This window comes from Gadus morhua, chromosome 18 (assembly GCF_902167405.1).
Source record: "Gadus morhua chromosome 18, gadMor3.0, whole genome shotgun sequence".
NCBI lineage: Eukaryota > Metazoa > Chordata > Actinopteri > Gadiformes > Gadidae > Gadus > Gadus morhua.
Window position 1 is genome coordinate 10,887,524 of NC_044065.1, and position 14,329 is coordinate 10,901,852.

Genomic DNA, 14,329 nt, shown 5'->3' on the forward strand with positions numbered 1-14,329 from the left:
ACACACACGCATATACACACACACACACACACACACACGCGCATATACACACACATCCACACACGCACACGCACACAACGATAAAGCCTCCTTCCAAAGCAGCTCTGACATAAGCTCCAGGATTTCCCAGGTGTCTGGGTGACAGTGACGTCTCCCCCCATCCCCTCCTCCACCCCACTCTAGCTCAACACAGCGGGCCACTTTAGGAGAGGTGCCGGTGGCGCGAATATTCAGCATTACCCGGGGCGGAATTATACATCAACAAAACAAAAATGACCCCCCCCCCCCCTCCCCCTATCCCTTCCCTTTCTAAATAGTGTGGAAAAGCAGGGTAGGCAGCCAGAGACATTTTTGCAAGCAGCTGAATCCAGTTTTTACGTCTGGAAAAACTTAGGGCACCGCAGCAAGGGGACACCGGCGGCGGAGCGTTTAGAGACGCTGGGGCACGTGTGACGCTGGCTAGCGGGCTGGAGGAGGGTGGGGGACGAGTGTACACATATAACGCCCCCCCCTCTCTACACACACACACACACGCCAAAAAAAACAACATTCTTTTCCACAACTGCGTAAAAGACATGCCAACCCACGCCGCCCTGTCTCTCTGTTTCAGACTGGGGTGGTGCTGGGGTGGGGTGAGGGTGGGGATGGGGGGAGGGATGGGGGGAGGGATGGGGGGAGGGATGGGGATTGGGGGTTGGGGGTTGGGGGTTGGGGGTAGGGGGGGCAAGCAGAAGGGTGGGGGAACCACTGGAAAACAACTGGGTGTTTGTTGCGTGTGAGCCGGCAGAGCTGTCAGCTTTGTGTTATTTAAATGTCGTTTAGGGCCTTAAACTGCGTATTTATGCCCCGCTAACCATCGCCTGATGGCAGCCGTCGCCGGTGCGCGGGTCTCTCCGGCGGGGGGATGGGGGGGAGGCTGGGTGAGTCAGACGGGGTGCTGGTGTCAGCAGGAGATAAGCCTTTATTACACAATGTGTGCGTAAGGCCTCCCTGATTGATGTGTATGCATTATTATTGTGCTCCGTCGAGGTAATGTATTCCCAGGTGTCATAAAAGGCCCATTTTAAATTAGTCAACCCGTCAAACCCTGGTGGCAGAGGTGTTGCCTCGCCTATCTGCACATTTAAAATGAGGTTTTAACGTGCGTGGGTGTGTGTGTGTGCGGGTGCATGTTTGTGTATGTGTGTGTGCACGCATTCATGTATATGCGTGTGCATGCGCGTGTATGTGCTTGAGTATGTGCATGTGGTTGTGTGTGTGTGTGTGTGTGTGTGTGTGTGTGTGTGTAAGTCTGTAAATGTGTAAGTGTGTGCAAGTGTGTGCATGTGTATGTGTCTGACGCAACGAAGTGGGCTCTCCCTGCAGTGTGGTCATGGCAGAACAGGATTGTGGGAGGCAGAGGGAGAGCTTGGGACAAGCCGAGCCCATTAAATGATAGCTCCCTCCCGCTCCCTCTGTGGGAAATAAAAAGGCTTCAGTGAGGTCAATTAAAAAAAGCGGACGGCCAAAAATGTTGCTCAGGCCTCCTTTTAGGAATCCCACCTGCACAGCGGGCTGATAGGAGCAGACAGCAGGACAGAAGGGAGGTGGGTAAAAAGGCACGCGGCAAAAAAATAAGACATCCTGGAGATGGGTTCACTCCGAGTCCCTTGGACAGAAACATCAATTTCTCCGTCATCAGGATAATTAGCACTTTGAAGAGCAGTTTCAGCCCAGTCTTCCTCTCACACATATCTGTACGCAGTCCTCCTTCGCGTTACATATACCGGGGGAGTGGACACAACCTTGGCATTCTTTCATCACTGAGCGTTGACTGGCCGCTGGTAAACGTGATAACGTCATATGCTCCTCTGCTCGACTCCATTAACCTCGCTTGGCAGCTCCTCACAGACTGCATGAGTGTGTTCTTTATGTAGACAGTCCAGGTGCATTGTGGTTAAGTCTTTTTTTTATGGTCTGTAGGACACAGTTCACCTGGAAGGGAGGGGAGGAGGACAAGAATTGAAAAAGCAGGTGAGAATGGGCCATGGAGTCCAAGGCGGACCTAATTTGTGAATGGATAAGTTGTGGAAGTCCTTCACATGCTTAACTGCCAAGCCTGGTTGTGGAGTTTAAAGGGGGTCAGTACAGGTCCATACATGAACATGTTTTTATCCATTTTGGCTGTATTGTGCTGTATGTTTTATGTCCACAGCATAGTGGATTATTTTCTGTGTGTGTAGCGAATGTCCCTCTCTAACTTCATGTTTCACAGCCAAGGCGACTTTCTCATGCCATAATGGCTTGAGCGGTCCACCTTCTGGTGCCTTGGCTTGTTATACCTCCATACCGGTTAGCTCCAGTTGTGCAACATTTAGTTTGATTGCCACTATGAAAACCGCAGTGATTACTTTTAAGTGGCTTTGAAAGAATTTACTTTTTTCTTTTTGAATGCCTCTTGCTATGCTAAATGATTGGTCCCAAAGCCATATTAAGATAACTATAGGAGAGGGATTAAATGTTTAGCCTTATTATTGATTTATTCATTGTGATTCAAAGTTGTTGATTATCTCTGGACAGTTTTTTAAGTATACCCCAATCATTTTCAAATGCCCATTATGTTTAGTGTTTTTCCATGGAATTTATATATGTACTTGAATCCACATGTATGTAACCAAAATGTGTGATTAATAAAGTTTTATATTGAAAAGTACTAAAGATAATTTATGATTAATTTAATATCATCTTATTCAAGCTTATTCACACAGAATACAAGTAGAATGATTGTTTTGGATTGATGTGGTTTTAAATACGTTTACGTGTTGTGTAAAACACTGAAATGTCTCAATCCATGTCCAAAGTGTCGAAGAATATTTATGACATAAAGGAATGTAAATGATTCTGATGTTCAGTTTATTCCTCCTCGGTCTCCTGTTGCAACATGTAAATCCTATCTTTGCAGTAGCTAATTGCCTTCCGCTGAGCGTGAATTACAGTAGCTAACCTGTCTTTGAGACCGCCGCACATGGAGTCAGTAGATCTGAGGCTTTGCAAGAATTACCCCTATTTAAAGTATGAGAAGAATGACCGAGAACGTAGCATTATGCGTAGCATAACTGACAGTTTGGTACGATACCAACTATGCTACTGTCTGGAAAGCAATACTTTGGAAACCACACCTGAGTCACAATAAGCACCTTATCTTCCCTCTCAGGTCACCCGAGGAAGGGTTGACCAAGGCAGAAGTGTCCACCGCCATCCTTTGATGATTAACTGTGGCTAACAAGGCATCTTTCACGCTCCAACTCTTAACAAGGAGTCGCTGAAGGCAGAAATTTAATTAGACTTTCAGCGTCCAGTAAAAAAACAAAAACAAAAAACTGTAAGCAAGTGGTTCAGGGCTCCACTTTATCTTTTTCACGAGGCACAGCCAGGCCAAAACGCTGACATTTACAAATAGTATTCATTACATATTTTCCAAGTGACCGAGCCAGATCGTCTGTGATGTAAATATTTTGAGCCTGGGGTGGGGGGAGGTGGAAAAGGGGGCACAAAGCTAGCTAAATTTCCCCCTTAACTTAACATGAACGATGGCATTGGCAGCTTTATCAGCATTATCTTGAGAGTTGAGTTTATCATCAAAATGACAATGAAAGATTACTCCTAAACATAATTTCCTTTTCATCAGTCCTATGCACAGACCGTAATCTGGAAAAGGTAGAGGCAATTCAAAAGCACTGTTCCCTCTCACACACACACACAAACACACACACCACTCCCCTGCCCCCAATGTGTTATTTAATTAGGTGATGCAAATTCCCCTTAATTAGCTTGTTGTAATCAGAACCCAGCCAACACACAACGTTAGACGTCTGTTGGGGTGAGTCTAGGTTGGAGGAGCCGTCAGTTTGTCAAATATCTGCCGTGCACTGAGCGCAAGCTCTGAACCCCGCAAAGCAAACAACTCCCGCGGTGCGTCTCATGCCCTTCAACATGTCCAGCGTTGACTCAATGTAAATATTTCAGACGTCATGGCAAACACACACACCTCAGCTTTCATGACCTCATTGTACCTTTTGGCAGGGAGGTCCCGGTTCAGGTGTTTTCACAGTGAACAGTTTGTAGTCCCGCTAGCGTGTAGAGGTAGTTCATTATGGAGAAGGTAGTGTGTGTGGGTGTGTGTGTATGTGTGTGTGTGTCTTTGTGTCTGCGTGTGTGAGAGTGTGTGTGTGCGTGTGTGTCTGTGTGTGTGTGTGTGTGTGTCTGGGTGAGTGTGTGTGAGTGTGTGTATGTCTAGGGTACAAATATATTGCTATGCTCTCTATGTATGTTGCCATGTACAGCTTGTATTTATGAAATTATGCTTGAATATGTAGGCCTATGTATGTACGTATAAATATATATATAATTAAATATGTGTGTATGTAGGTATTTCATGCATGTGAATTTATGTATACTATGTATATCTGTATACACAGTATCTTTGCATGTTTGTAATTGTATAGCAACCAAATAATTAGCAATTGCCACTGGGACTCCTAAGGACACGCCAACAAGTGAACAATTACATAAATCACCTCTCCATCTTATTAATCTCAACGCTTTTCCAAGTAATGCCGATGATTGCTGCCCGTTGGGAGCTCTAGCTAACAAAGGTCCACGGTAAGGTCAAGCTGTTTCTCACATAGCGACTGAAAGGCTGTGATTGCTTTAACTGATCCTCAGCATCACCATCATGACCAAAGGGGACCCAAGAAAAACAACCCACGTCAACATTTGTGTATCTTTGCCAGATCTCAACATCCCCCCCCGAAAAACGTCAATCCCAGAAGCATTAGTGCCGCCAGTGTCACAGCAGATCCAAACTCCTCAGGTTTGGTTGCTGTGTGTATGCCTGCCTTGGGTGATTAAGCCGCCTGAGGTAAGCGGAAAAAAAATAAAAACACACACGAGCTGTCTTCTTCAGGGATGTGTGAGCAGATCCGTATCAGTGGGAAGTGGCGGATAACACCTCCACATATTGCTTTTTAATGAACTCAGCTGTCCAGCTGCAGCATCCCCTCTAATGGACTCACACGAAACGTATCATTGGGAGCGGTCATTTGGACAACACCGGTGATAATCTACCCCATAACGTCCCGCCGGCCATTGTCCACATTCTGGCCCCGGTCCCAGGCAATGCATTTGAGGGGGGTGGGGTCAAAGGTCAGGATGACATGCTTTCATTTACAAGACTGTCTGTCATCATCATCTGTCTCTTTGGTTCAATTAAAGATACCGATTGGGGGCAGAATCTTTTTTTATCACACGTGTGCACAAGCAGACACACACACACACAGACACACACACACACACACACACACACACACACACACACACACAGAAACACACACACACACAGTGACCTTATAAAAGTACAGTATGTACAGATATTTGGATACTACAGTAATATGTAAATCAAGCCCACTTCTCAATGTGTTTGAAAGGCTTCACGGTTGTGTTTACATTTCACTAGACAGTAGACCTTACATCACCGGGACCTTTGCCTCCTCCTGCCATGTGTATTTAGAGATCGGGTTTTGGGCTCGATTATTCCCCGCTCTAGAGATAACATGGCCGTGACCCATGTGTGTTCTTAACCCTATTGCACTCGCACTCACTCGCCTTCCTTTGAACCACGTCCCACTCGCTGAAACCTAAAAAAAGGAGCCACGCTGATGGAAATGGAGGCACAACACCACCCCCGCCCCCCCTTCCTCCTTGCCAGTAACATCTCCTCCTCTTCTCTCTCTTGCTCTCATCTCTTTCTCTCCCTGTTTCTGGGTCTCTCGGCCGCACATAATCTGCAGCCTCTTGCTGCCTCTTAGAGGAAGGAATGTGGCACCAATTCAAACATGGCTGCCTAGCTCCCATGTGTTTATTTAATTTTTTTTACCATTAGGAGGATTGTTGCGTTGAATCTTCTCCTATAAATTCATTTTCTCACGGGAGGCACGCTGAGCTCGCTCATGAATAATTTGTTCCAGTTTGTGTCTGTTATTTTGTAGCACAGCTAATGGTAACACACGTTATTCAAAGGTCGTATTTGTAAGTTCAGAGCAAAATAGTCAATTTTTAAATATTTATTCTGGCTCCTCCAGGAGTAAATACGGAGTTCAGAAGATCACACCACATGCAAGCCCTCCGCCACATTTTACTTTGTTTTTTCTTTGGTATTGTAGTGGAACGAAACAAGACAAATGAGCCGTGAAGTACCGGAAGAGAATATGATGCCAAGCCCACGGAAGGACGAGCATTCATTATGGGCTCTGTCATTTTCCTCCCATTGCTTACATGTTTTTGGAAAACAACCAATTTAGGGAACACTAAGTTGATTAAGAGGATGATTTATTTGTGTTTCTGTAGTCAACAGAAACCCTTCCTGTTCAGCACAGCTAGAGCTGGTTGACAGGACCGGGGGAAATCACTTCTTCTGTGGACGGTCAACAGCTGTGTATATAGAGCACTTATCTATATTTCCACCCGTAGAAACAGAAAGTCCACGACTGAGTGCAATGCTGCAAAAGCAGATAAAAGCATCTGCTAAATGCCCTAAATGTAAATTTAACATTGGCGAGAATCAGCCAAATGAAGACGTGCAATGAATTCAGAGCTGGTACTGTAGTGGCATGTTCATGCTAAATATTGCATATTTAGGTATTTTTAGGTGGACCTCAATCAACCTGAGAAAAACGTGCCTGAATCAATGCAGGGAATGGAAAACTGCCCTCTACTGAATCTCAGAGCCAACAGAATTTTTTTAGTATTTTCTTTTGTAAATGCCTGATATTGAGTTGGTAAACTGTGAATGTATGAAATATGTTTTAGAAGACAAACGATGGGGTCTGGCAGCTCAACCTGGTGTGGAAAATGAAGGTATTAGTCAAAGTTCACACAATGAACTCGTCATAAAGTGTAGCCATACTGTGTCCACTTGTAAATCGTTTAAAATAGCATCTGTTTCAGACAAAAATGTATCCCAGGGGGCACGGGTTGTAGCAGTTACTTTTTTACAAAAATGTCCACATCGTGCAGAAGACCTTAAAACTTATGAAAGCCATATACTATCCAAAAATCCCAGCTTGTCTGGACACTGAAAAAGATTAGTTTTGTCCAAAATAGCCCCACAATGCAGTTTTATAGCTTTGTATTTCAGGTATAAACCCCCCCTAAAAAGCTAAGCCATATTACTGGCAGTAAAGATGTCTCCTTCAAACTGACAGCAGCTCCCAAACTTCAGTTCATAAACCTGCCTGGAGATTATGTGCACGGTGGAGACAGCATGGAACTACTTGGCCAGCCCGGCAATGAAAACTGTTTCCACACGGACACATTCTCACTGCTGAGAATTTGAGAAATACAGCACAAAAGTATACGCTTTAAACATTCCTTGAGAACAACAGGGAGGGACCATTCAATGGGCTTTTTTTTTCAGTGGTTTGGGCTTGAATCCTGTCGTTTGAATTTCTCAAATATGCAAAGTATAAGACAGACAAAAAAGCCATTGTGGCATAATCAACAGAATTTGTGTGTAATCTTTTTAAGCTTTAACCTTATATAGTGTACAGCCAAGATTGACCAAAAAACTGCGTCAATGGACGAAACCAAAGTGCAGCAATTTGGATAATGGTGAAGATGAAAGGCTGATTTTTTTCTATTACTTGTTTTCAAGACTGCTTGCACATTTTTCTTAAATGACCAACGTCTAGTGTGTAATTACACTAAACTTATTTTTTTTGCTCTTGCAACTTTTTGTCCCCTGCTCGACAAACACCGTCCAACAAGAAAATGCTCCCAAAAATGGCAGCAGCACTCATGGCACCTCACAGAGCGAGATCGCCATGCCCAAAACTCACTCGCTATAGCCACAGTCACCAGCACGTCTTCCATGGCGGTCCGTTCGTACTGCCTGTCCACTTCTGTACCTCCCTGACTGTTGCACCATGTGAAGCTTCACTTTAAAGCTATGCTTGTTTGCCTTTTATTTATTTATGTGTTTATTTAGTGCCCTCTGATATTCATGCCGCTGGATTCAACCAGATTTATTTATTGAATTTATGAAGACATTCCTGTACAACAATTTATGTATTTATATATGTATCCATATATATATAAAGATATACATACACATATATATGTGTGGTTTTATTTAATTATTTATATATATATATATATATATATATATATATATATATACATGTATACTTTTATTATTCAGGGGGGGTGGAGCTGGATCTTCATTGTGAAGCTGTGGAGAAATGTGAGCCCCAGTAAAGCTATGACAGTAATAAGTGTGTGTATGTATGTGTGTGTGTGTGTGTGGGGGGGGGGGGGGGGCTCCGGGGCAGAGATGAGCGAACATCTACTGCCTTTCATTCACCCCCCCCCCCCCCCCCCCCCCCCCCCGAAGATAAGAGAATAAAAGAGATGGAGGGTGTGATTTGTTAAATGTGGTGGCGACCCCGGGGGCATTGTCCCTCAACATGGGGGACATCTGGCGGGGGTGCGGCCACCGATGTCCGGGCTCTGTGTCCTCTTTCTCAGCCGGTGAGCTGTGCAGGATTGAAGCACTGCCCTCACTTTCTCATGCTAATGCCCCAGCAAGGCCTGCAGCAGATGTGAAACATTTGGGGATTGTTCTCGCTCACTTGTAAAGAAGTAATCTGGCCCGTTATCAGTGTGATGCTTCTATTTGTCCGTCCGCGGATCATAAAGAGAGGGAGAGCAGGGTCAACATGGGGCATCTTCCTTGGTGGCCCGAGTCAAACCGTTATTATTAACGTGTGTGTGGTTGGGGGCACGATGTGTGTGTCCACGACTGGGAAATAGTTAGAATTTTCTTAGGGGATTTTTTTCAATTTATTAAGGAGGTAGTGCTAAAAGGTTTAACAATTATATAATGTGTGCGTGTGCGTGTGTGTGTGTGTGTGTGTGTGTGTGTGTGTGTGTGTGTGTGTGTGTGTGTGTGTGTGTGTGTGTGTGTGTTTGTGTTTGTTTCTGGCATTGATCAAATTCAAGTTCTGTGTCATTACTTGTTAAAAAATAATTATTAAAGCCATTAATATGCAGACATTCACACACACAAACACATAAACTTTAGATGATGTTTAAAACACGCACGTACGTAAGTAGACCAGACACACGCACACACACACACACAAACACATACACACACAGTGGATGATGGTTCAAACCCAAATACATGCTTGTATGTGCACACAAGGACACCTTGTGTATATATGTCAAGTTTTAAAACTTTCAGTGAATTCCGTTGGAGTCTTTTAGAGCTTGTGAGAGGATGGTTCTCAGGCCACGCCCCCTGGATTCGTATTGGCTGTTTTAATGTCTAGCTCTCTCTCTCGCCTACCTTTACCAAACGTAAGTGTCATTGGTTGTCGACATAGCAGCGCATAATCTGACAGAAGTTCACAAGCCTGCACACGTGCGCCGGCGACAGAGAGGTGTTTGCCGCGGGGCAAATTAAATATAAAAAATCTTTAGATGAATCAACTGAAGTGATTGACAGCCGTTGTAGATCGATACTATTTGACAGGTAGGGGCGTTGACAGTCAAGCACTACCTTGACATCTGTCCTGCCTGTTTTAGTAGGTTGTTAATTGTCGTCTCTTAAAAAAAGCAAGCTTTGGCGCGAGTGTCATTGCGGAGCAGACACGCGCGTACGTGCGAGGTGAGATCCATTCAGCGTGGATGCAGTCTCGGCAGCACCAGAGCTTCCTAATTTCTTCATGGCAGGAGGACTCCACAATGTCTGCCTAGCATGGCTGGACCTCCTGATAACCCAGCGACCGAGGGACCGTTATGGCTTTTAGCCGCACCTGCAAAGTGGATCCCCTGTCCCGAGGCATCTTTAGGAAGTCAGTGGTCATGTTGTGCTCGCTGCTTACCTCCCTGTTCCTCCTCTACTGTGTCACTGACCGATGCAGCACCCTGCCCGCCACGGTGAAAACCTCCACACAAGTTGGGGGTATATTCTCTGATGAACTGCACGATTTAAGATCGCTGAGGAGAAAAAGACTCCTGCAAAAATGGAACACACTGCCAGAGACGGTGAGTCACATCTCAGCCAAAGGACCATCGCACTTCACTGGCGATGACAACGCGAGTCCGGTGTACTATGGACCTCTAAAGTTGGGTGACGATGGGGAGCCGGTGGAGGCTTTACTCCTGCCGCCTTTGGATGTACTTTCTCCGAGGAGAGTGTCGCCGAGGTTCGCAGGAGCAGGTCAGCTCAGTCCTTTGGGAGAAGGGACCAAGAAACTGCCCCAGGCGCTCATTATAGGTGTCAAGAAAGGAGGCACACGCGCGCTGCTGGAGTTTCTCCGCGTGCACCCGGACATCCGGGCCGTGGGAGCGGAACCGCACTTCTTCGACCGCAACTATGAGAACGGACTCGAGTGGTACAGGTAAAACTGATTTCCCAATTCAACAATGTATTTCATTGATATGCTTATGAGTTGCATGTCGACCATCAAGGCCTAATAGTCCTACCCTAAATTATTCTCTCTCATTTATGAAATAGTAATTGTAAAATGGACCAACATTTAGCAGGCCTGAACTAATAAACACATTTTACAATTGTTTATTTATTTACTTTTTCTTTTTTTTCGTCAGCCAATAAACCTTTTTAGCAATTCATCCAAAATGATGTGCCGGTTGTTGAAGGCTAGTCCTTTAGGCCATATTTCTTTAATTTATTTAATCATAGTCTATTCTCTCTATCCGTCTATTCAACCCATATAAAACAAAGATCCTTCAGTGTATTTAAAAGTTTAAAGTAAGTTTCAATTGTTTCTGAACAATTACAATTTAACAAAATATTGGATGACCTTAGGCCCAAATATGTAATTGATTAAATGAACCCATTGGATCCAAATTAAAATGCAACACACCATCAGCAACTGTCAAGCTAACTTAGTTTTACTATTTGTTTTCTTTTGTTGTTATTCTTTATATCATATATATTTTCTTTCCACCACACAGTTTAGATCATTTACACATTAGGTTTTTTTTACCCTTGATTTCAAGGTTAATGTGCTTGCTCTAAATGTATTTACCGAGGGCCAAGGTCTTTTTCCACAGGTCAAACTTTTAGTGTGAGTAAATCTCTAGTTCCTCTTCAACGTGTATTCACTCTTCCTAGATGTTTTCATCTTCCTCTTGAGTGTGTGTCAACCTTTTATCACAATATCCCGGCAAGAGCCTTCTGATTTGTGATTGATTCTCTGTCACTGTATGCGTCCCTGTGCGCACAAAACTGTTTGTGTGTGTGTGTGTGTGTGTGTGTGTGTGTGTGTGTGTGTGTGTGTGTGTGTGTGTGTGTGTGTGTGTGTGTGTGTGTGTGTGTGTGTGTGTGTCAGTGTGTGTGTGTGTGTGTGTTTGTGTGTGTGTCAGTGTGTGTGTGTGTGTGTGTGCGTGTGTGTGTGTGTGTGTGTGTCAGTGTATGTCTGAATCCTCAAGAGTGTATGTGTGTGTGTGTGTGTGTGTGTGTGTTTGTGTGTATGTGTCACGTTTGTGTACGTGTGTGTTGCTGAGTGTGTGTGTCAGTGGGAGTCTGTCGGTATGTGTGTGCGTGTGTGCACGTATTCCCTTCTCCAAGGGCCTACAGGGAATAATGGCTCCCCTTCTCTCTGCTTCTCTGTCTAATGGGCCATTGCCGACATGGCGGCTCTGTTATTAAGAAGGATTAGGATCATAATGAAAGGTTACCTGAGTGTCTTAGGAGGTATAATTCACCTTTCGATTGAGCTAACACTAACACTGCAGCTTCCTCTTTACTCTTTACCCACGGACACACAACTTTTACTCTCACACTCGGACCCTTTCCACCAAACATACTCTCTCCCCCCCTCTCTCTCTCCCTCTCTCTCTCTCTGCCTCTCTCTCTCTGTGTCTCTGTGTCTCTCTGTCTTCCCACTCACACACCTCCTGCTTTGTGCCCCTCTCAGAGGGAACACTCTCTTTTCCCCATAACTCTTTCACAACCTTCTGTTTACCTATTCATCCATTGTGGGGCTGGGGGAGGCCCGTGTATATCCATGAGGGTCCCATCCATCCCCGGGAGTTGCCAAGATTCTCAGGAATTTGGACCGTGCCTCCAAGGACGGGGCCTCAGCGCGCCGGTTACACTTAATGCTGCCCATTTAAAGCTCTTGAAGGACCCTTGAGTTGAATGAGAGGGGGTAAATAACGGTTAGGGCAGCAGCGCGGGCCCGGGATGAGGGGAAGTGGATCGCCGTTACGGGGGCGTAGGGAAGCGCTCTTGTCGGATTCTGTTCCCCCTCCTATAGGTCGTATGAGAGGGCTCTTATTTCATGCGTGTCTTTTTGTGAGAGCCATGTTCTGTTACAGCCAAGTTTGCCTCAAAGGCCAATGAGTTGTTTTTTTGTCATGGTGAAGGGCCGGTCGTATGACAGCACTCGGCTCATGACAGGGTGGCATTGAAGTGCTTATTTTTTTCGTGGTTATTTGTGATTGATTCAAAATTTGATTTTCTTCTTTTATTTTATTTTTTCTGATTTTCGGCCAATGCTTTCAACCGTGTTTGGTTTCCACCCAACAAACAACAACAATTAAGGTTATTTTGGATAGGAGGGGTCATTTCTTTTTTTCAAAGAAAACACTGTTGGGGGTTGTGTGAAACAAGGCCAATTTTCACTGTGACCAATCACCGTGTCCAATTTGCCGGAAATATGTGATTCTTTTCATTAGCGACTGTGACCACTTAAAATGTAAAAGAGGGAGGGGGGGGACCCCAGCTCTTTGTTTATTGTAATGGCATATATGTGTCCTTACCAGGAATCCCAGAGGCCCATCTTTAAATTGTGGGACATCGTTTTCACACTTCAAACCCGAAACACTAAATTTAAAATGGCAACGTCCACAATCCTCTTTCCCAGAACTATACGTCATTCGTGTGTGGATTCCCAGCAAGGGCCTTAACATTGTTTGCACATCAGAAGCTGTGATGGGAATTATTTATTGCACATTGATTTTTCAGTTGCTATTGTCAGCGTGGCTCTGTCATTTTCAAAACATTCGGTACCTTAAAGCCGTTGGATTTCCATGGTTTGATGTACTTTGGGTCCCTGTTGGCCGGCACACCATTAATGTCTCTGTGGGGATTTATGACTACTTTTTTGGTTTCCAAGTACTGCCAATAGCTGTCTGGAATTCTCTCTTTCACCCCCATCTATTGGCAACGACTTTCTTTATTTTTTATATTGAACTTTCTGGGTGTTCCCAGCCAGTTAAACCGGCACACTGACCTCACCCCGACCAAGTGAAATATACTCAAGCTGAAGTTTTACTTAAAACTTCATACATAAACACTCCTGACTTTTGGGTTTGCCAAATACAATACCTTAATCTTTGTTCAAATATTTTTGGTAGTCCAAGGCCCCCATTTTGTATTCATTGGTCATGTGTGCGTTTGATATAAAAAAAAAGGATAAAAAATCGTCCTGTTCTCCAACAGGAAACCAGCGCCGAAGCGCATTGTTAAGGGCCGGTTGGAGGATCTGTTTGACCGCCTGTCTCGCCGGGGCGTAGTGCAACTGTACCGCACAACGCTGCTGTTGCGGGAAAAAAGGTTATTCGGCGGTAACGTAGGGGAGTCGGGCTACAACACCGTGATGTAAGACGGAGAGATCCCTGCTCGGAGTAGCCAGTATTATGTTTTGGGTGTACTTGGGTTACCTCTAGCCCGAGTTTCACCTGTCTGGACATGGAGGGGGGGGTCCCTGTTTGATTTCCCCAGACTCCTAGGTGGTTTAGGATGAGACCACACCAGATCCATTAAAAAAAACCTGTGACCTGTTAAAATATGTAAAATATACATATATATGTACATCGACACATGCATGTATATTTCAAATATATTTTTACGTGTGTGTATATATATATATATATATATATATATATATATATATACAGTATATAAACATATAGCTTTGTCCAGGTTTGAGTTAATGGCATACGATATGTATATTATATGCCACTAACACATTCCCATAAAAGCGCTTCTTCTGCACGTCCCGTTCCTTGCTAAATTTGAATTCAACTGAAGTCAGATTAATAAAGTTAGGCTCACCACTCTTAAACAAGTGGACTTGCCTTAATCAAACGGATGGTTGTGTTTAGTTGCTAAGACAGAAATGTCTTTCCCCGAAAGCATGAGAATTCAAATGGCATGCAAACACAAAATAAATTGGGGAACTATATTTAATAAAAGGGGTGACGGAGGGGGTAGTGGGGTTCCCTGGTCATGAATCTGGGCTCTGCATAAAAGGGA

The 14,329-nt window shown here is 44.5% G+C and overlaps 1 protein-coding gene across 1 annotated transcript in view; it reads left to right on the top strand.

Moving 5' to 3' along the window:
• The first annotated feature begins 9,418 nt into the window (after positions 1-9,418).
• Positions 9,419-14,329, top strand: part of si:ch211-216b21.2 (heparan sulfate glucosamine 3-O-sulfotransferase 3A1) — a 31,071-nt gene continuing 26,160 nt past the window's right edge. The window contains exon 1 of the mRNA XM_030340792.1: positions 9,419-10,442. Coding sequence (XP_030196652.1) covers positions 9,838-10,442 — 605 coding nt within the window. The 5' untranslated portion in view covers positions 9,419-9,837. The remainder of the gene's footprint in view (positions 10,443-14,329) is intronic.